The 21,187-nt window shown below is 39.0% G+C and overlaps 1 protein-coding gene and 1 long non-coding RNA gene across 3 annotated transcripts; both read left to right on the top strand.

Annotated features, from left to right (window-relative positions):
- Window positions 1-2,479: 2,479 nt before the first annotated feature.
- LOC106567771 (uncharacterized) lies at window positions 2,480-7,162 on the top strand. 2 transcript variants are annotated; one of them, XR_006758384.1, is made up of 6 exons: window positions 2,480-3,415; window positions 3,567-3,739; window positions 3,896-3,989; window positions 4,123-6,144; window positions 6,243-6,379; window positions 6,597-7,162. It is a non-coding gene; the product is annotated as an uncharacterized lncRNA (long non-coding RNA). The 2 variants fall into 2 exon arrangements; XR_006758383.1 differs by lacking the exon at window positions 2,480-3,415 and having other exon boundaries at window positions 3,426-3,739.
- A 13,113-nt stretch (window positions 7,163-20,275) lies between these two features.
- rn133 (RING finger protein 133) lies at window positions 20,276-20,834 on the top strand. Its single transcript, NM_001140800.1, is given in 1 exon segment — window positions 20,276-20,834. A coding segment is annotated over 1 exon segment (435 nt). The 5' UTR covers window positions 20,276-20,314; the 3' UTR covers window positions 20,750-20,834.
- Window positions 20,835-21,187: the final 353 nt, after the last annotated feature.

Here is a 21,187-nt window from a genome sequence, read left to right as displayed (position 1 = left end):
ACATGTAGTGTATGTTTAAATATCAAGCTCATAGAATAACAGTAAACCATGTTCTCACAAGTGTCCAGTGTACTCTCCAGCTAACCATCGTATGTAAAGAATTTGCATTAGTTGACCCCATTTGAAACCAGAGGCAGTTATTCATTTCCATTAACCCAGTGCCACAGATGATTTCCTACATTTAAGGTTATGCTGAGAGCCATTGTGTGTTTGCTGTGTATTGCTTCAGTTTATACAAATGTTCATGTTTATTGGTATGTGTGTTTGTTCATTGTGATTGCTGCGTTAGATCAAATGGTACTGGCTGTTTCTATGATTCTGTTTAATCCGTCTCCCCCAGCAGTAGATTATGCACTTTTTGTTTCACCGTTTCAGACTATATTTTTATGTTCATGAATTCTTCATCAAGTGTCATTCTTTTTTTAAAGGCATCATGTTACTTTGACTTTTGCATTTGTGACCTTTAGAGTGGACTGTGCATCCTTGCAGTATATGGGGTGGAGGGTCAATCAATGCATACTGTAAAACATTTGCCAGGAAAAAGTAAGACAAACAAAAACCGAACCTGGTACATATTAGCCATTGCATTGCAGAAAACGAATTGAAAATATTGTATTATAGAATGTACAAAACATGTTGAGATTATATAGTTGTTTATTTTATGAGATGTCAAATAGATTGAATATATGTTACATGATTTGAAAGTAAAACAAACAGAAGTATTTTGTAACAGATTATTGAAGTGTCTTATTTGGGGAGGTGAGGTTATTATTTTCTTCAGTTCAGCAAGTTGGTGTTATGGTGTTTCACAGTCTATTGTATGGCTTGTTTTTTTCTGTCTGTATATACCATCAAAAATAAGCTTTAACATATTGTTAATATTGTTTAAAAATAAACAAATAAAAAGTTTACATTCTGAAACAGCTTGGATATTAATTATGTGATAGTGATATTGAATTATTTATAAATCTATTAATCTTGATAATGTGGTATCTTTAAAAATAAATATAAAAAAAAACATGCATTTTGTGCACTTTATTCTGCGTGTTTTCATTCATGTATAACTGAAGTTTATTCTCTCTGATGTAACTCTGAAAGGAATCCAGTCCTGTTAAAATACCCTATATATACAAAAGTATGTGGACACAACTTCAAATTAAAGGATTTGGTTATTTCAGCCACAACCGTTACTGACAGGTTACTGACAGGTGTATAAAATCGAGCACACGGCCATGCAATCTCCACAGACAAACATTGTCAGTAGAATGGCCTTATTGAAGAACTCAGTGACTTTCAACGTGGCACTGTCATAGAATGCCACCTTTACAACAAGTCAGTTCGTCAGATATCTACCCTGCTAGAGCTGCCTCGTGAACTGTAAGTGCTGTTATTGTGAAGTGGAAACGTCTAGGAGCAACAACGGCCCAGTCACAAAGTGGTAGGCCGCACAAGCTCAAAGAACGGGACCGCCAAGTGCTGAAGCGCATAAAAATCGTCTGCCATCGGTTGCAACACCAAACTGTCTCTGGAAGCAACATCAGCACAAGAACTGTTCATCAGGAGCTTCATGAAATGGGTTTCCATGGCCAAGCAGCCACACACAAGCCTAAGATCACCATACACAATGCCAAGCGTCGGCTGGAGTGGTGTATTGCTCGCCCGCCATTAAACTCTCTGGAGTGATGAATCACCCTTCACCATCTGGCAGTCCAACAGGCAAATCTGGATTTGGCGGATGCCAGGAGAATTCTACCTGCCCGAATACATAGTACCAACTGTAAAGTTTGGTGGATGAGGAATAATGGTCTGGGGCTGTTTTCATGGTTTGGGCTAGGCACCTTAGTTCCAGTGAAGGGAAATCTTAACACTACTGCAAACAGCGACATTCTACACGATTCTGTGCTTTCAACTTTGTGGCAACAGTTTGGGGAAAGCCCTTTCCTGTTTCAGCATGACAATGCCCAATGGCACAAAGTGAGGTCCATATAGAAATGGTTTGTCAAGATTGCTGTGGAAGAACTTGACTGGCCTGCACAGAGCCCTGACCTCAACTCCATCGAACACCTTTGGGATTAATTGGAACGTTGACTGCGAGCCAGGCCTAATCACCCAACCCCAATAATGCTCTTGTGGCTGAATGGAAGCAAGTCCCTGCAGCAATGTTCCAACATCTAGTGAAATGCCTTCCCAGAAGAGTGGAGGCTGTTGTAGCAGCAAAGGGGTACCAACTCCATATTAATGCCCATGATTTTGAAATGAGATGTTCGACGGGCAGGTGTCACATACTTTTGGTCCTGTAACGTTAGTGTATGTATGTAGTAGGCTACGTTGTCAGTGCGGCGTCGCTGATGTGTGGAATGACAGCTTCCTATATTCAAATCCACTGGCGCCGAAGCAAAAGCTGAACTTTGATAAATTCGGCCTACTACCAGAAAGTATACTGTAGCTACACTTTTCCAACCAACTTGTCGTGATTTTCATAAGTCAAAAAGTAGCCAACGTTAGCTAGCTAGCTAATCATAAACCGTAAGAACGGATATCATATCAGTAACATTAGCATGCTAGCTATCTGGCTGGCTAGCAGCTGAGTTAGTTACTACAGTCACGTTTTTCTGCAAGATTTGATTTGGCAAGACATATACAGCTAGCACTGGGTTGATGGTTAACGGTAACTCTTGTTTGCGTGGTCAGCTGCTGTACAGTAGTCAGCAAATGGCTGTTTAAACTGTGTTTACATAGCTACCTAGGTACTTTTTTTAGCAGCTAACGTTAGCTAACTTGTTGTAAACAAACCCATTTCGCCCAGCGCACGGTCTGTTATGCACATTAATGAACCATACCTGAAGAAGTTGAAAAAACATCGAATCTGACATATTTCTTACTCTACTTTGGGACAGTTCTTTACAGCAAAAACTCATACACTTCAAATTGACAAAACTGATGCTGTTATTTGACTTCAGAGATATTTGACACAACAAAAACCTTACAGCTAAGACACGACAGTGAGTGAGTCTGGCAAGCCACGTGCATACCGTAGTTTAAATGATCTGGTCCACAAAAACCTTCTTCGCAGTGGAATTTATAATAACATTACCCAGTGCTCATTTGTTTACAATAAGAAATTATTTGGTCAGGGTTGTGTTTACACTGAGAAGATTGAACATGGTTCACTTAAGAAGTCTAATGTTTTGCGCAAGATTAAGGACTTGGATTCCCTCCCCATGGTTACCAAGGATGGATTTAGAAACATTGTGGCATTGCAAAGTGATGCACCCCTGCAGATGGGCCACAAACATTACCTGTCTCTTTCAGGAATAATGAGGGTCCTGAAGGCAGAGTATAGGTTCTGGATGGTAAAATTAGAATTTCAGTTGCTAACTATTGTGAGAATTACAATGGTGATTACCTGAACCAGGTGAGTAGTATCTATATCATAATAACACTTTACACATATACCATCTCTTCTCTACTCAACCCTGACAATATAGTTAACGTTTCTTTGAATGTTGTCTGTATGAAGTGTCTCATCAGGATTGGCGCTCTTTGTGTATTTCTCCATGCTCCAGACTTACTTCGAGGTCGCAGATCAACGTGTAGAATGAGCTGTGTCCAGAGTGGTACCAGAGACTGAATGTTGGAACTGTGCTCTACCTCCAAAACTACACCCTCAAGCAGAGTAATCCAAACAGGTCTCGACCTGACATAGACAACCACAGAATGAAGAGCTTTCACTCAGTAGGTACTGAACTCAACCTAACCTAGTGATTCACAACTTAGCAAATCAACATACAGTACGTTGCCAGGCAGACACTCCTGATTGGTCATTTTGAAATAATATTCTGTCTGATTCTGAATACTGTATATTGTGAAACTCTTCATTGGACCAACACTGAAGGACAGCATTATGCTGAAGAAGACTGTTGTTGGTGGCCATTATTTCTTCCCTCACACCCCTCAGATATTCACACAGTCAGTGGCAGATGGCTCAGGTGAGTGAGGTGAACCTTTTCAAGAAGGAATGATGTCTGTAATATGCAACACTGGTTTTTGTATGTTTGTTGTTTTTAAACCACAGCAGACAACACCATTTAATCATTTTCATATTTATTTCCCATCCACCAGCTCAAGTTCTTCTGGTTGCTGCAAATTACCTAAAGAGGGAGATGGATGGTCTGCATTATTGTCCACACAAGCAGCTGGCAATCCAAGGTCAGATCATTGCTGTGCAATATGTGGCATGGCCAGAGGAGGCACTGTCAGACCAGGTAGGCTTTATTGCTTGCTTGCTTTACAGTGGGTTATACAATGAACTTAAGGAGGATCTTTTGGTCAGCTGTCCTGCCAAAATCAAAATTTTAACAGTCTTGATGAAAATAACCCATTATGTGACATTTTATCAGGTAACAATAATGTAAATGCCTGTGCCAAAGCCTGCCACCTTATCCTCCAACGGATACTTCATTTTTATAAGGGCCCAATTGTCCTTTTATCCGCTGTACTTTATGCATAAATGTGTATAGAATATATATTACGCCTGTACCATGTTTGCCTATGATTGTTTTTAGTGTTTCAAAACTCAATTTGAGTGGTCCACAATGTGGTTTAAAAAAGAAAATCTGTATTATAGTATCATAGTGGAGTGACACGTCAATACATTTTTCTAACTCTAGATACATTGAGTACACAAAACATTAAGAACACATGCTCTGTCCATGACAGACTGACCAGTTCAATGCAATGATCCCTCATTGATGTCACTTGTTAAATCCACTTCAATCAATGTATATGAAGCGGAGGTTAAAACATGATTTTTAAGCTTTGAGACATTTTAATTTAACCCTTATTTTACCAGGTAAGTTGACTGAGAACACATTCTCATTTACAGCAATGACCTGGAGTATAGTTACAGAGGAGATAAATGAGCCAATTGGAATGAAGGCCAGATTGGGAATTTAGCCAGGATACCAGGGTTAACGCCCCTACTCTTACAATAAATGCCATGGGATCTTTAGTGACCACAGAGAGTCAGGACACCCATTTAACGTCCCATCTGAAAGACGACATCCTACTCAGGACAATGTTCCTAATCACTGCCCTAGGGCATTGGGATATTTGTTGTTTGTTTTTTTGACCAAAGGAAACAGTGCCTCCTACTGGCCCTCTAACACCACTTCCAGCAGCATCTGGCAAGCCAGCAGTATGCTGCAGGGTGGTGTGCTGCAGGGTGGTGTGCTGCAGGGTGGTGTGCTGCAGGGTGGTGTGCTGCAGGGTGGTGTGCTGCAGGGTGGTTTGCTGTGCATGTGTGCCATTCAGGGGGGTGAATGGGCAAGACAAAAGATTTAAGTGCCTTTGAACAGGGTATGGTAGTAGGTGCCAGGCACACCGGTTTGTGTCAAGAACTGCAACACTGCTGGGTTTTTCACGCTCAACAGTTTCCCATGTTTATCAAGAATGGTCCACTACTCAATGGACTTCAAGCCAACTTAACACAACTGTGGGAAGCATTGGAGTCAACATGGGCCAGCATCCCTGTGGAATGGTTTTGACGCCTTATAGCGGTGCGCAACTCAATATTAGGAAGGTGTTCCTAATGTTTTCTATACTCAGTGCATATAACACATTTCATGTTATTTTAACACACTAATTCTCTTTTTCTAAAGTCGATGCATTGTTTTTTTTTTACAAGAAAAGGAACAGGACAGGATACATTGAAAGACAAAAAAACAACAGTTGCCTGTACATAACTTTATAGGAATGATTTGGCATTGGTAAGTCAAGTTTAGAATACGGTTCAGTCTGTGGGTGAGCCTGTTGTGGCTGTACCTAATCCACAAAGTGATCAGAAAACTGTAGACGTAACTGAAACACAGGGAAACAGCACCATCTGGTGTACAGAGCTCACTCAGCAGACGGGGGAAAAACAACCCAAGAAGAGGTGAGTTTCAAAACACAGGTGGGCTATAAAACATTACTAAACATTTCAAATTGTACTTGTAACTCCCCTTTACTACGGCATTTGAAATTGTATTTGTATATTTTACATTGTCATGATGACGTCACTTGCGTGTTTTAGAATAATTGTATTTTGTTTTTTAGAGTGATGAAGCAATGCTACATCACTCGTGCCAGGATGCAAGAGAAAAGGTACTGAATAAATGTCTATCCTCTGCCATAATCAGTTCTCTATGCCCATCAGGGACCCACCCAGTAGCTCAGGTTATGAGAGCTTTGTCTGTTCACAGAGAAGCTGGCCGTGGCTTTACAGAATAGGAGCTAGTGGAGCAGGAAGAGGAGAGTGATTCTGAATCAGAGGAAGAAGTTGGTCCTCTAGAAGGAAACCCAGACCAAACCAGAGCCAGTGAACAACAAAGTCCATCAGGTATAAGAGTGCTGTGCCACATGAACATACTATCTCACCACTTATTTGTGGCCTAGCTTCTATTCCTCTCTTTATGGACTAAGCATGGCTAGCCTGAGAAATTAACTATGCTGTCTGTCTGGAACCATGGAAACAGCTTGCCATTAATGAGGGGTGTTACAACAAGGCTAGTGACACTGATATGCCTACTATATTTTGTTTCTAAAATATTCCACAGAATGACGGCGCTCCAAGAGAGAGTGGTTACCTACTGTGGATGGATCATCGGGGAAAGCAGCTCGTGGCTGAAGCAGAGATGAGAAGTGTCAGAATATTTGGGTCAATGACGAATAAGGTTTTCAAAAACATTTTAAAAGGGAAAAATATTAATTTCGAAACAGTTTTTATGTTCCCTTGAGTGTTACTTACAATTTGTATGCACATTCAGGATTTGTCGCTTTTTATGCAACTTCAATTTACCACCTAAAAAAGTCATCCTGTGTGACCATTCATTTTTTTATATAAAAACTGTTTTCTGACCATTATTTCTAGCAAAGAAGAGTAAAATATGAATATTAACATGGTCTCAGTTATTCAACATCAAAGAAGTTAAAAATTACAGTATAATTTTTACATTTTTGTACTTTTCACTGGACGATCCCACATTTTGAATGACTGTCAACTAAAACTTCTGTTAGAGAAATTAAATCCATATACAATTTTACAAAAATGCATTTTTCTCTTATAGACGAGATTCTTTCTGCATTTTTTTAGACAATGAAATAATGCAATTGTTTTTAACCATTAAGTACTGAATTATCATTGCTGGTTGCACCGAATGACTATTATTTTACAGTGTCATTTTTTTAGGCAGATCTCTTTCCCTCTTACAGAAACACACACATACATAAACAGTATGGTTTCTTATTCAACAACAATGATGCCTTTAATGCTTAATAAATTACAAAAAATGTGACTCAAATGTTTATCACGCAGAAACATTTCATCATGAACATGGCAATGAACTTCTAAAAATGATTACAATTCTGCATTATGATACATTTTTCAAACAATGTTAAAACAGTTAAGAATCAATGTAATACATACATAGTAAAGTTCTTGAAGTACAGTAATGACATTCAAACATTAAAATACAAAACGTATAAGAAAGTGTTCTTCTACATTACATCAATTGCTCACTTGATTAAAAACGAATGAAATTGCTCTGTGCAATGTCTTGTAAAAACATTAATGTAACATTAAAACATCCACAGATGTGTTTAAGTTTGTGCAGAACAGTGCAAGATTAAAATGGACAATTACAAATTATTTCTTTACAGCAAAAGTTGTAACAGAACCTCAGGTTGACAATTATCAAACTTGCATTCCTCAGTTTGTTTGATGATGTTGCACTAATGTGACAAGAAAGCAGCCCAGTCTGTGTCGGACAGCCGAGATGCTCTTAAGCTCAAGGGCTTGGGCTCACTGATCATTGCCTTCACATCTCCTTCATAGTACAAGGTAATGTCTGGCACAGATGACCAGACAGAAACATTCCTCACTCCATACTGCTGCATACAAGTGATCAGCACTTCCCAATCACCTTCCGTACCTGGCCTACAAAGGGGCGGTAGCGGTAAGTGAGTAAAATCACTGAGGATGCCAAGCCAGTAAAAAAGTAATATTATAACCTATGTTGTGATAATTAGGCTGTTTGCTCAAACCCATTCGTTCATTCGCCACCGTGATATACAATAAGGCCGTGACAACAAAAAGACAATAGTCACGGAATAAGTTCAACTACACATACGTTTGTTTCATCACAAAACTGGATAGCAACATCTGTGTGGTGAAGTCCACAAAGCAAATATTGCATACCAACAGTTATTTTTATTATTTTATTTAACCAGGCAAGTTAGTTAAGAACAAATTCTTATTTGCAATGACAGCCTACCCAGAAACAGTGGGTTAAATGCCTTGTTCAGGGGCAGGACGACAGACTTTTACCTTGTCAGCTCAGGGATTCGATCCAGCAACCTTTGCGGTTACTGGCCCAACGCTCTAACCACTAGGCTACCTGCCGCCCCGGCAGCAGCAATTATAACCTGCAGCATGGTCAAGAAAGTTTGTTTGACAGTTTACTAAACAACTATGGCTTTATCACCACAGAGTTACTGTAAGTCAGCACAAAGACAACAGGAGCACCGCAATTCCAGCACCATTCCAGCACCATTTCAACTTAAACATTTAAACATCATCAAATCAACCAGCTTAGTTTAATACACTGGAAACAAACTTAAACATTACCCGAAACAGATATCATGTGGCTGTCCATGGTACTGATTTATGTGTGTGCATGCGCAAGTAAAACATATACAGTACCAGTCAAAAGTTTGGACACACCTACTCATTCCAGGGTTTTCTTTATTTTGACTATTTTCTCTCAACCAGCTTCATGAGGATGAACAATTAACAGGTGTGCCTTGTTACAGGTTAATTTGTGGAATTTCTTTCCTTAATGCGTTTGAGCCAATCAGTTGTTGTGACAAGTTAGGGTGGTATACAGAAGATAGCCCTATTTGGGAAAATACCAAGGCAATATTATGGCAAGAACAGCTCAAGTAAGCAAAGAGAAATGACAGTCCACCATTACTTTAAGATGGTCAGTCAAGGTCAGTCAATCTGGAAAATGTCAAGAACTTTGAAAGTTACTTCAAATGCTGTCGCAAAAACCATCAAGCGCTATGATGAAACTGGCTCTCATCAGAACCATCACAGGAAAGGAAGACCCAGAGTTACCTCTGCTGCAGAGGATAAGTTCATTAGAGTTACCAGCCTCAGAAATTGCAGCCCAAATAAATGCTTCACAGAGTTCAAGTAACAGACACATCTCAGCATCAACTGTTCAGAGGAGACTGTGTGAATCAGGCCTTCATGGTTGAATTGCTGCAAATAAAACACCACTAAAGAACAACAATAATAAGAAGAGACTTGCTTGGGTCAACAAACGTGAGCAATAGACATTAGACTGGTGGAAATCTGTCCCTTGGTCTGATGAGTCCAAATGTTATATTTTTGGTTCCCACCGCTGTGCTTTTGTGAGACGCAGAGTATTTATTTAACACTTTTTTGGTTACTACATGATTCCATATGTGTTCTTTCATAGTTTTAATGTCTTCACTATTATTCTACAATGTAGAACATAGTAAAAATAAAGAAAACCCTTGAATGAGTAGGTGTGTCCAAACATTTGACTGGTACTGTGTATATAAAAAAAATTGCCCTACTTGTAGACTAGTTGAACGCAAATGCCATCCAAATGCCAACACTGATGATTTCTCCAGTGAGATTCAGCCACTTGCGAATTGATGGAAAATTATGAAAACACAGAGATGAAAGATCAATTTTATATATATATATTATAAATATATATATTTTTTGTCAAATATTTGAGGAAGCCTGGCTTCCCTTTGCGTCCATGAATACACTGCAAAGGGGCAGTGTTCATAGCTGACAATGACAAATCTGCCTAGACTTTTAGTTAGTGTTGACTTGGCCACAGCTTCATCTTGCTGTACATCAGTGATGGTGTTCTCCTGATAGTGGTCTTCATTGAAGTTCACTTCCACAGGATTGAAACAGATGTTGAAGATGCTTGGTTTGCTACAGAAGCAAGATACTTCAGTGTTTTATTTTCCGTGCCTCTGTGAAGGTGACCTGGTGCAATTTCATGGTTCCTTTGACTCCAGCGAGGTTGTTGGGCACGGCTTTGTCATATTTAGTGACATCTGCAATCCAAAATAACTTTATGCTCGATCCACTCTTCTCAAGTAGTTTGAATGGCTCCTTTGTGTAGTCTGCACATCCTCCCCCCGTTGAACGCGTTTGTCCGCACAACGTTTCACAGCCCTGCCCATGCCATCTGGTGACCCCTTCCCATGGATCTTTTAAGAAAAGTTCCAGGTGATTTGTTTGAATCAGTAGATATATGAGTGCTGAGTAGGTACATATTCTTCTTGTTTCTGTATTGGGTAACCGGGCCATCACTCATCATGTGGAGTGTCACGATTTGTGGATTCTTGTTTTTTACATCTCTTAGGATAGGCTCCAGGTGAGCCCATAGCGCTCTCTCATCATGTCTAAGGGAGTCAGATATTGTGGTTTAGGACTGGCTTCCCTCTGATGTGTACACATCACTTGTATGGATCGTAGCCTGCTGTTTACTTCCCCCAAAGTGGAACGTCTGGATTTCTGTGGCCAATTTACATGCAAAGTTCTCAGAGAAATCTATGTGAACGACCACCTCTTCCTCTGTGAGACTTTCTTTCAGATATCTACAGTTCTCTACTTGGTCGATCCAGTTGAACTGGTGCTTTGCTGGAGCATCTTGATTTTGGTTGAAGACCTCTTTCACGTCCTTAAGGGATCCAGGTTGAGCCACTTTCACAAAATGTGTGTATACATTCTCCCTCTTCTACTGTTGTTGTAAAAATTGTTTTTACTTAAAAGTAAATCATATTATGTATTTCTGTGTACAATAAAAAAAATTGATGAATAGATAACTTAAGACAAGGAGATTGATATCATTCAGTATAACTGTTTAGTCATATGGTGCAACTGGAAATTCTGGTGACTACGAATTATAATTTTGTCTGTACCGTATGATTTTTCTCGCGTAAACATGTTTTACAGGCAACTGCTTGTGCACCCATGTGAGAACTTGACTTTTACCTTAAGTATGCATCTTGAGTATCAAAATAAAATACAAGCTTTTCAGATAATTCAACATTTTTATTGTTTTTTAGCATTTTCTGGGGGGGTAAAACCTGACAGGGAGTGGAAAAGTGAACTTATTAAACATTTACGAGCGACTTCTTAACATTTCTTCTAAACCAAAGGGTGCCTCACAGGCATCTTAATGATGTCACATATTGTCACTAGAATCCTCATGTGATTTGATCCAAAATGGTGACTTTATGTCAGTTGCACCGATTGATAATCATGAAGGCTAATTTTCCAGACAAAAGTATTTAAAACCTTTCTGCCTAAACTGTCTTACCCATATAAAAGTAGTAGTGCAGTAGACCATTAGAAAATCATGCCAGAATAATCTTTTGACAGTTTTGTTATGATTTAAGATGTTTTATTAACACTTTTATATATAGATTGTATTTTTATTATTTTTGGACAGGTGCACAGACTGAAAAATGGACAATTTTTTCACATCTAACCATTAACTCTTTTAGGACAAAGTAAAAGAGAAAGAGCATAGTTTCATAACATAAAATGTGTATATATTGGTTGTTGATTTTTGGAAAATATTCATTCGGACACCAAAATATGCACGTCAAACCATTGACCCATTTACATTCTAGTTGTGTTTACCCAGAGTGCCTTTCTCAGATATTCAGATTTGTCGACAAGACCCTTCTGCTGCAGCAGAGTAACCTCCATGCTGCCAGGTGGAATGCTAGAGCAAACCGCAGACACCTTCTCACCAGTAGCCTGCAAAGGATACTATAAAACCCACAATTTTTGGTAATGTAGAGCTCATGTTCATCATTTATTTGCATTTCTTTCATTTGACTCGAGTTAATCGGGGATTTTGTTTTATACATCCTTAGTGTTCTTGTTTTATTAATATTTTATTGCTTGTTTGCTTTTACTTCTTTCATTGTTTTACTCTAAAATATGTTGATTGTATACGATTTTAAATACACTTAAAATAATTTGATTTGATTCATTATACATCTCCCTTTGTTAAAATAGGACATGCATGAATGTGTAATTCTGTATGTTGTACTCACTGTATTGTTTGTGAGTACAGGAGTTGCACACACTACCATGTCTCTCTCTCTCTCTCACTATAAACCAGTGGATGGCCATCAATGCTGCTTTTGTTCCTGTGATGCCATCTGGGGACCGCAGGTCCTTAGGTCTGCCTCAAGACCCCCATGACAACACACTTCTGTCTTGCCTGTCTGCAGGCTTCCTCTGCCCTCTCGCAGACCCCCATGAGCCTGAGTGAAGCTGCACTCCCTGAGACCAAGTAACACACCGGGTAGAGGGGGACAGGAGGGGAGGATAAAGACACACCACTGGGAGCCAGTCATGGGGCACTGCTTTTAGCTGAGGCGGAAGACCCTGGCTATTTTCAAGCCGACAACTATTCGTGGTTCATGACCTGCTCACAAGCATATTTACAATATCACATTTCCTAATGTTGACCTTCAAGTGGGGCTTTCAACTTTAAAACTCAAGAGTCCACTTAAGAGAGCAGTTATGGCAAATATGCTGTCCATTCCTGAGGTTAGACTGAGTATTGATTACATAGTACAGTGCAGGGTCAAATCAAACATGATTTTCATGGTACATTCTGTCTACACATAATATTAAGCATTGATTCATTAATTATGTAAAATGTAGACACTGTATTCAGGAGGGCTGTATGCATAATGTTTCTACAACTTAAAGTAACTGTCCAGTGTTTCCAGATTTCTATGAAGTATGACCTATAATTAATTACAATAAGAGTAGAATAGTTTTCCTTCCAAAAAAAGTGTAATAAAGGATGTTAAAAAGCAGATTTTATGTATTAGAATGGTATTGGCGTACCCCAACAACAGAATGGTGTATAGCGGTCATTAAAAATATTAATGCGAGTAGACCACTGATTGGCCAGCTCATCTTCCACAGGAGGATGACATCATCCTCTGAGGAAATGGCAAGCATTTTTGAAACGGTCTGTTTGAGATACAAGGTTGAGGTGGGGTTTTTGAGGTGTTTTTTTCTCCAATTTATGCTTTGGACACATATGAGTATAGGATGCGTCAACAACATTATTTGGGTATGGAGTTAACAGTTTATCAACTTTTAAAAGTGAGATTTTAACTGGACAGTTACTTTAAATATTTTTTTATTTGTGTATGCTGGTTTTTCTTTTTTGTTCTTTCAGAAGAGATTTTGTCAACTGCTGCGGAGCTGAAAGACACTCATTTTGTGTGTATCCTTGACCTCTGTCATCTCGGAGGAGAGAAAGAAGAGGTTCTCATCACCAAGGTGTATAGAATGACAAACATCGCTTTGGATAATATATTGGACCACAATATGTCTGAAATTAATTTGTTCTTTGTTAACATGATTAGGCAGTCATGTTTTATTGTTCAATTCTGGAAATATTTTGGTAGATATTGTTTGTGGCAATTTTCTCTTTTTTTAAACTGGGGGTTTGAGTATCTGGAGAAAAAGGAAAACGTTTGGTTTTTGTTTCATTAGTCCATTGTTGATATAGTCCCAAAATGTTTTGTATTTATTAAGGATCCCTATTAGCTGCTGCCAATGAAGCAGGGGTCCAGCAACATTAAGACATTTATATACAGTTAAAAATATTACATGACATTTCATTTCCCCAATACATTCAGAACGGGTGGCAATGAATAAATTAGTCCTAAATATATACAAAAAAAAACTAAGAGCATTGTATTTGGGAACACACTAAAACTAACTGCAGCTCTTTGTTAAGTGTTGCAGTGATTTCACTCGCTGTAGTAGCTCTGGATAAGAGCGTCTGCTAAATGACTTAAATGTAAATGTAAATGATGTGTATAGTGTTGAGTCATCCACATTCATAGCCCCACTGGCTTTACTCAAGGCCAGTGGCATGTCATTAGTAAAGATTGAAAAAGCAAGGGGCCTAGACAGCTGCCCAGGGGAATTCCTGATTCTACCTGGATTATGTTGGAGGCTTCCATTAAAGAACACCCTCCGTGTTCTGTTTGACAGGTACCTCTTTATCTACAATATAGCAGGGGGTGTAAAGCCATAACACATACGTTTTTCCATCAGCAGATAATGTCAAAACAGCTCCCACAATCTTTTTGTCATCAATTTCTCTCAGTCAATCATCATTCATTTGTGTAAGTGCTTGTTGAATGTCCTTCCCTATAAGCATGCTGAAAGTCTCTTCAATTTGTTTACAGTGAAATAGCATTGTATCTGGTCAAACACCATTTCTTCCAAAGGCTATTTGAGCCAGTAAAGGGGGCTTTACTATTCTTAGGTAGCGGTATTACTTTTGCTTCCCTCCAGGCCAGAGGGCACATATTTTCTAGTAGGCTTAGATTGGCAAAGAGGAGTGGCAATATTTTTCGCTATTATCCTCAGTAATTTTCCATCCAAGTTGTCAGACCCCGGTAGAGAATTCAAAATGTACAATGCTTGTCTTTCATAATTTGATCAGTTATACTAGTGTAGTGTCAGAATTTGTTGCTGACATGTCATGCCTAAGTTTGCTAATATTGCCAATGAAAAAATCATTAAAGTAATTGGCAATATCACTGGGTTTTGTAATGAATGAGCCATCTGATTCAATGAATGATGGAGCAGAGTTTGCCTTTCTGCCCAAAATGTCATTTAAGGTGCTCCAAAGCTTTTTACTATCATTCTGTCATTTGTCTTTGTTTCATAGTATAGTTTCTTCTTTGTATTCAGTTTAGTCACATGATTTCTCAATTTGCAGTACATTTACCAATCGGTTCTGCAGCCAGACTTATTTGCCATTCCTTTAGCCTCATCCCTCTCAACCATAAACATTTTCAATTCCTCATCGATCCACAGGGATTTGACAGTTTTTACAGTCATTTTCTTAATGGGTGCATGCTTATTAGCAGTGGTGGAAAAAGTACCCAATTGCCAAACTTGAGTAAAAGTAAAGATAAGAGAATGACTCAAGTAAAAGTGAAAGTCACCCAGTAAAATACTACTTGAGTAAAAGTCTAAAAGTATTTGATTTTAAATATACTTAAGTATCAAAAGTAAATGTTATTTCAAAAATGTACTTAAGTATCAAAAGTAAAAGTATAAATCATTTCAAAATCCTTATATTAGGCAAACCAGATGGCACCATTTTCTTGTTTTTTTTTATTTTATGGATAGTCAGGGGCACACACCAACACACTGAGTCCGCCAGATCAGAGGCAGTAGGGATGACCAGGGATGTTCTCTTGATAAGTGCGTGAATTGGATCATTTTCCTGTCCTGTTAAGCATTCAAAATGTAATGAGTACTTTTGGGTGTCAGGGAAAATGTATGGAGTAAAAAGTACATTATATTCTTTAAGAATGTAGTGGAGTATAAGTTGTAAAATATAAATAGTAAAGTACAGACTTAAGTAGGATTTTCAAGTATTTTTACTGAAGTACTTTACACCACTGCTAATTAGTAACTGGAATAATGTCACAAAAAGAGCCGTGTTGAATAGACCAAACTGCAGCGGGAATATGGATGCTCATGTTTTAATTCAAAAAAGGAGTAACGCATCCACTGGAATCCAATATACACGACAGGAACAGTTTTGCAGGCACACAACACGCAGTGCAAAAACAACTACCCACGAAAACCAAACAAACACACACCTACTTATGGGACTCCCAATCAGAGGCAACTAGAAACACCTGCCTCCAATTGAGAGTCCAGCACCCAAAACTACACATAGAAAAACAAACCTAGAACCTATACCAAACTAACACACCCCACTACACCACACACAAAACCCCATAATACAAAACAAATATACCTCTGCCACGTCCTGACCAAATATAATAGAAATAATACCTAAATATTGGTCAGGACGTGACAAATAAGCAATTTCATAAATGTGTTAAGTGCAGCGTTTGGTTGCTCTTCATTAAACACCACAGACCAACAAATATTCTTTACAGCAACAACATAGGAATCGCTACAAAATGTATTCTATGACCTCTTATACACTATATTAGGCCCTGGCTTTGGAACTTTGGTTTTCCTAGATATGGCTACTATATTGTGATCACTACATGCGCTGGATTTGGATACTGCTTTAAAGCTCATTTCTGCAGCATTAGTAAAGATGTGAACAATAAATGTTGATGATTTCATTCCTATGCTGTTTGTAACCACCCTGGTAGGTTGACTGATAACCTGAACCAGGTTGCAGGCACTGGTTACAGTTTGAAGCTCTCTTGAGTGGGCAGCCTGATGAAAGCCAGTCAATATTTAAATCACCCAGAAAATGTACCTCTCTGTTGATATCACATACATTATCAAACATTTCACACATGTTATCCAGATACTGACTGTTAGCACTTGGTATAGCAGCTTCCCACTAGAATAGGCTTTAGGTGAGGCAGATTAACCTATAACCATATCACTTCAACAGTATTTAACATGAGATCCTCTCTAAGCTTTACAGGAATGTGGTTCTGAATCTAAACACCTCCACCTTTGGCATTTCTGTCTTTTCTGTAGATGTTGTAAACGTATTGCTACCACTATCATCAAAGGTATTATCTAAGTGAGTTTCAGAGATTGTCAGAATATGAATGTCATCTGTTACTAGTACATTTTTGATTTCATGAACTTTGTTTCTTAGGCTACATACAGTTGAATTCGGAAGTCTATATACACCTTAGCCAAATACATTTAAACTCAGTTTTTTCACAATTCCTGATATTTAATCCTAGTAAACATTCCCTGTCTTAGGTCAGTTAGGATCACCACTTTATTTTAAGAATGTGAAATGTCAGAATAATAGTAGAGAGAATTATTTATTTCAGCTTTTGTTTCTTTCATCACATTCCCAGTGGGTCAGAAGTTTACATACACTAAATTAGTATTTGGTAGCATTGCCTTTAAATTGTTTAACTTGTGGCAAACGTTTCGGGTAGCCTTCCACAAGCTTCCCACAATAAGTTGGGTGAATGTTGGCCCATTCCGCCTGACAGAGCTTGTGTAACTGAGTCAGGTTTGTAGGCCTCCTTGCTCGCACATGCTTTTTCAGTTCTGCCCACAAATGTTCTATGGGACTGAGGTCAGGGCTTTGTGATGGCCACTCCAATACCTTGACTTTGTTGTCCTCAAGCCATTTTGCCACAACTTTGGAAGTATGCTTGGGGTCATTGTCCATTTGGAAGACCCATTTGCGACCAAGATTTAACTTCCTGACTGATGTCTTGAGATGTTGCTTCAATATAGCCACATAATTTTACTTCCTCATGATGCCATCTATTTTTGAAGTGCACCAGTCCCTCCTGCAGCAAAGCACCCCCACAACATGATGCTGCGACCCCCTTTTCTCCAAAAAGTACAATCTTTGTCCCCATGTGCAGTTGAAAACCGTAGTCTGGCTTTTTTTTATGGCGGTTTTGGAGCAATGGCTTCTTCCTTACTTATCGGCCTTTCAGGTTATGTCGATATAGGACTCGTTTTACTGTGGATATAGATACCTTTGTACCTGTTTCCTCCAGCATCTTCACAAAGTCCTTTGCTGTTGTTCTGGGATTGATTTGCACTTTCGCAGCAAAGTACGTTCATCTCTAGGAGACAGAACGCGTCTCCTTCCTGAGCGGTATGACGGCTGCGTGGTCCCATGGTGTTTATACTTGCGTACTATTGTTTGTACAGATGAACGTGGTACCTTCAGGCGTTTGGAAATTGCTCCCAAGGATGAACCAGACTTGTGGAGGTCTACAATTATTTTTTCTGAGGTCTTGGCTGATTTCTTTTGATTTTCCCATGATGTCAAGCAAAGAGGCACAGAATTTGAAGGTAGGCCTTTGAAATACTGTCACGTCCTGACAAGTGAAAGTGGTCATTTGCCATAGTAGAATGATCAGGGCGTGGCAGGGGGGTTTGTTTTGTATGTATTTTGTATTTTTCTGTTTCTATGTGGGTTTGTTCTAGTTGTCTATTTCTATGTGTTGGTTTTCATGTTCGGCCGGGTATGGTTTCCAATCAGAGGCAGGTGTCTTTCGTTGTCTCTGATTGGAGGCCATACTTAGGCAGCCTGTTTTTCCTTTGGGGTTGTGGGTAGTTGTTTTCCGTTTAGTCTAAGTGTACCTGACGGGACTGTGTTGGTCGTTTTGTCAAGTGTCTTCATTAAAATATTGAAAATGAGCGCTATCCACGCTGCGTCTTGGTCTCCATTTCACAACCCCTGTGACAAATACATCCACAGGTACACCTCCAATTTTTTGTTTTATTTTACATTTTTAGTCATTTAGCAGACACTCTTATCCAGAGCGACTTACAGTAGTGAATGCATACATTTAATTTCAAGCATTTTTTAAATCATTTTTTAATAAAATTTTTTGTACTGGCCCCCCGTGGGAACCCACTGGAATTGTGATGCAGTGAATTATAAGTGAAATAATCTGTCTGTAAACAATTGTTGGAAAAATTATTGTGTCATGCACACAGTAGATGTCCTAACCAACTTGTCAAAACTAATTTGTTAACAAGAAATTTCTGGAGTGGTTGAAAAACGAGTTTTAATGACTCCAACCTAAGTGTATGTAAACTTCCGACTTCAACTGTATGTTAACGTGGGCTATTTTTAGAACTTTTCTGGGATGCTTGATTGTTTTCATCACTTTACTGGGAAGCGAAGCAGAAGTAGACATGCTCATGTGATTTATGTTAGTGCAGGGTGAGCTGCACACAGTGGACTTCCTGCTAGGGCACACCGCCTCAATGCTAACAGTATAACTCTGGTTCATAGGCAAATGATTACTGCATACAATAGTTGCAAGACCAGCAGGGGCATTCGGGGCAGTTAGAGGGACATCATTTAGGTTACTTACATTGTGTCTTCCAATGCCCCTGGGAAAATGTACATTTTCTGAAGCATTATGACAACTCAGTGACACAATGGTAGGGATTAACTGAGCTGGGTTTGGGTCATTGATAAGTCATTTTCTCAACGCAGCCTTATAAGGCTCATCCTCCTTATGAAACAAGCGTTGTTTCCAGAAGGTATCACAACTGTCAATAAATGTTACACCCACAGAGCTGGAATAGTCTCATAGCCAATTATGGAGGGCTAAAAGTCTCCTGAAACGTATAATGCCACGATTTAGGGGGGGCACAGAGCCAGATATTATGGGGCGTTTGTTGGTGTCAAGCAGAGACCCAATCAGTTCTTTAAAACCCATATTCAGCTGTTTTGAGCTGCATGTCAGCAATCAAGTGTAAGATATATAACTTCCAAAATACAGAAATACAGCAGGCATGAATCATACCGGCAGTATTTCTGTATTTTTAAAGTTATATATCTTGAATATTTTATTGCTGACATGCAAAACATTTTGGGACTATATCAACAATGGACTAATGAAATGAATACCAAAATATAGTTTCAGGGTGGAATTTTACTTTCAATATAATTAAACCATTAAATAAAAGAATCACATTTTAAAGAGGATTCAAAAAAATTGCAGGGGTTTTTACTTCAATATTTATGTCAACTCGTTTTCCATATGCACATGCTTAACGTTTCCTTATGCCACAGCATAAAGACCAGCTACATGGGCTCTGGAAAAAGTACATAGAACTATACAGAAGGTAGAATAGTTGAGTAAACATCCTGAAAAAGAGGATATAGTTTATGGCTCAAATGTTTAGAGTAAACCACCTAAACTGGTTTCACATTGGGATTAACTTTTCAATTTGTGATGCTGCTGCAAATATGTACAAAGGAATTGCCAAAGTTATTTTGCTAGATCTTTGTTTTAAGCCTACGGTATCACATATTATCTTGTGCATTTTTATGGCAGCAGTATTGTATTGACATTTAATGCGTTTGTTGACACTGCTCATTTTAAATCCTGCTAGAACATTTCCTCCTATACACTTTTAATAGCACACTGGCCTGAAACTAATGAAGACAGATCATGTGTTGGAATACAACACTGCAATATTGCAAACAAAAGCATGTGTCAAATCAACAGGCTAACACTCACAGGTAAACCTGGACTTAAAGCTAGTGAGCAAGGTCCACTGAGATAAGAGAAACCACAACTGACGTAGACTTGGTTTATGTTACAGAGAAGGGAGGTATCAGTTTACTGCCCTAGAGTACAGCGCTCCAGGCAGCCGTTGATCAGGAAGACGGGACTCGACTGAACTACAGGAGTTGCGAGTATGTTTGAGAGGAAAATGGAGAAGAAAGGCACACATGGATTCGGCTTGGGATTTTTCACATTGCTCTGCCTGATAACTGCTCAACATGCTGGGGCGAACATGGTATTTACGAAAGCTATTGTTCAAACGCGTTACTTTAACACAAGTGACAACCAAACGGTGTTACAGAGCTGTGAGTGTGGATTATATGGGCTCCACTCTTCTGTCACCTCGGCTTCCGGAAAGGTGATTCTCCCTAATTCAGATCCCTTAGCCTGTGGTCTCCAGATAGGCTTTAACAGCTCAGAGCTGTGGATCGCCCTTATTCAGAGGGGGAACTGCACCTTCGCTGAGAAGATCAAGACTGCTGCTGAAAATGGAGCCACTGGTGTGGTTATTTACAACCTTCCTGGTACAGGCGACGAGGTAACCCCCATGGTGCACCATGGTGAGTGATTCGGTTACCTTCCAATTGGTAGTGCTTCAGCCTTTTTGTTTTTCTATTCCTTACATAATTGCAAGCTTAATAACTAACTAGAAAAGGCCATTTACTTAAGTAAACTGAATTAAATGTGGTGACACTGATGCACATTTGCAACCACGTACCTATGTGAGAGTGGATTCTCGGCACTCACTAGGATGAAAACTAAATGCAGGCTCAGACTGTGTGGGGGAAATGATTTAAGACTGAGACTCTCCAAAACAACCCAACATTGCAGAGTTATGTGCATCCTTTCAAGCACACCCTTCACATTAACCTGTGGTGAGTTATTCACCATTTTTGATGAACAAATAAGGTTTTATATGTACGATTGCTAAATAAAGAGCAAAATGATTATTATAATATTATTATTTGTGCCCTGGTCCTATAAGTGATCTTTGTCACGTCCCACA

This window comes from Salmo salar, chromosome ssa13 (genome assembly GCF_905237065.1).
Source record: "Salmo salar chromosome ssa13, Ssal_v3.1, whole genome shotgun sequence".
NCBI lineage: Eukaryota > Metazoa > Chordata > Actinopteri > Salmoniformes > Salmonidae > Salmo > Salmo salar.
Note: the sequence above shows the minus strand (reverse complement) of the source record. Positions and strands in the feature narration are given on the sequence as shown.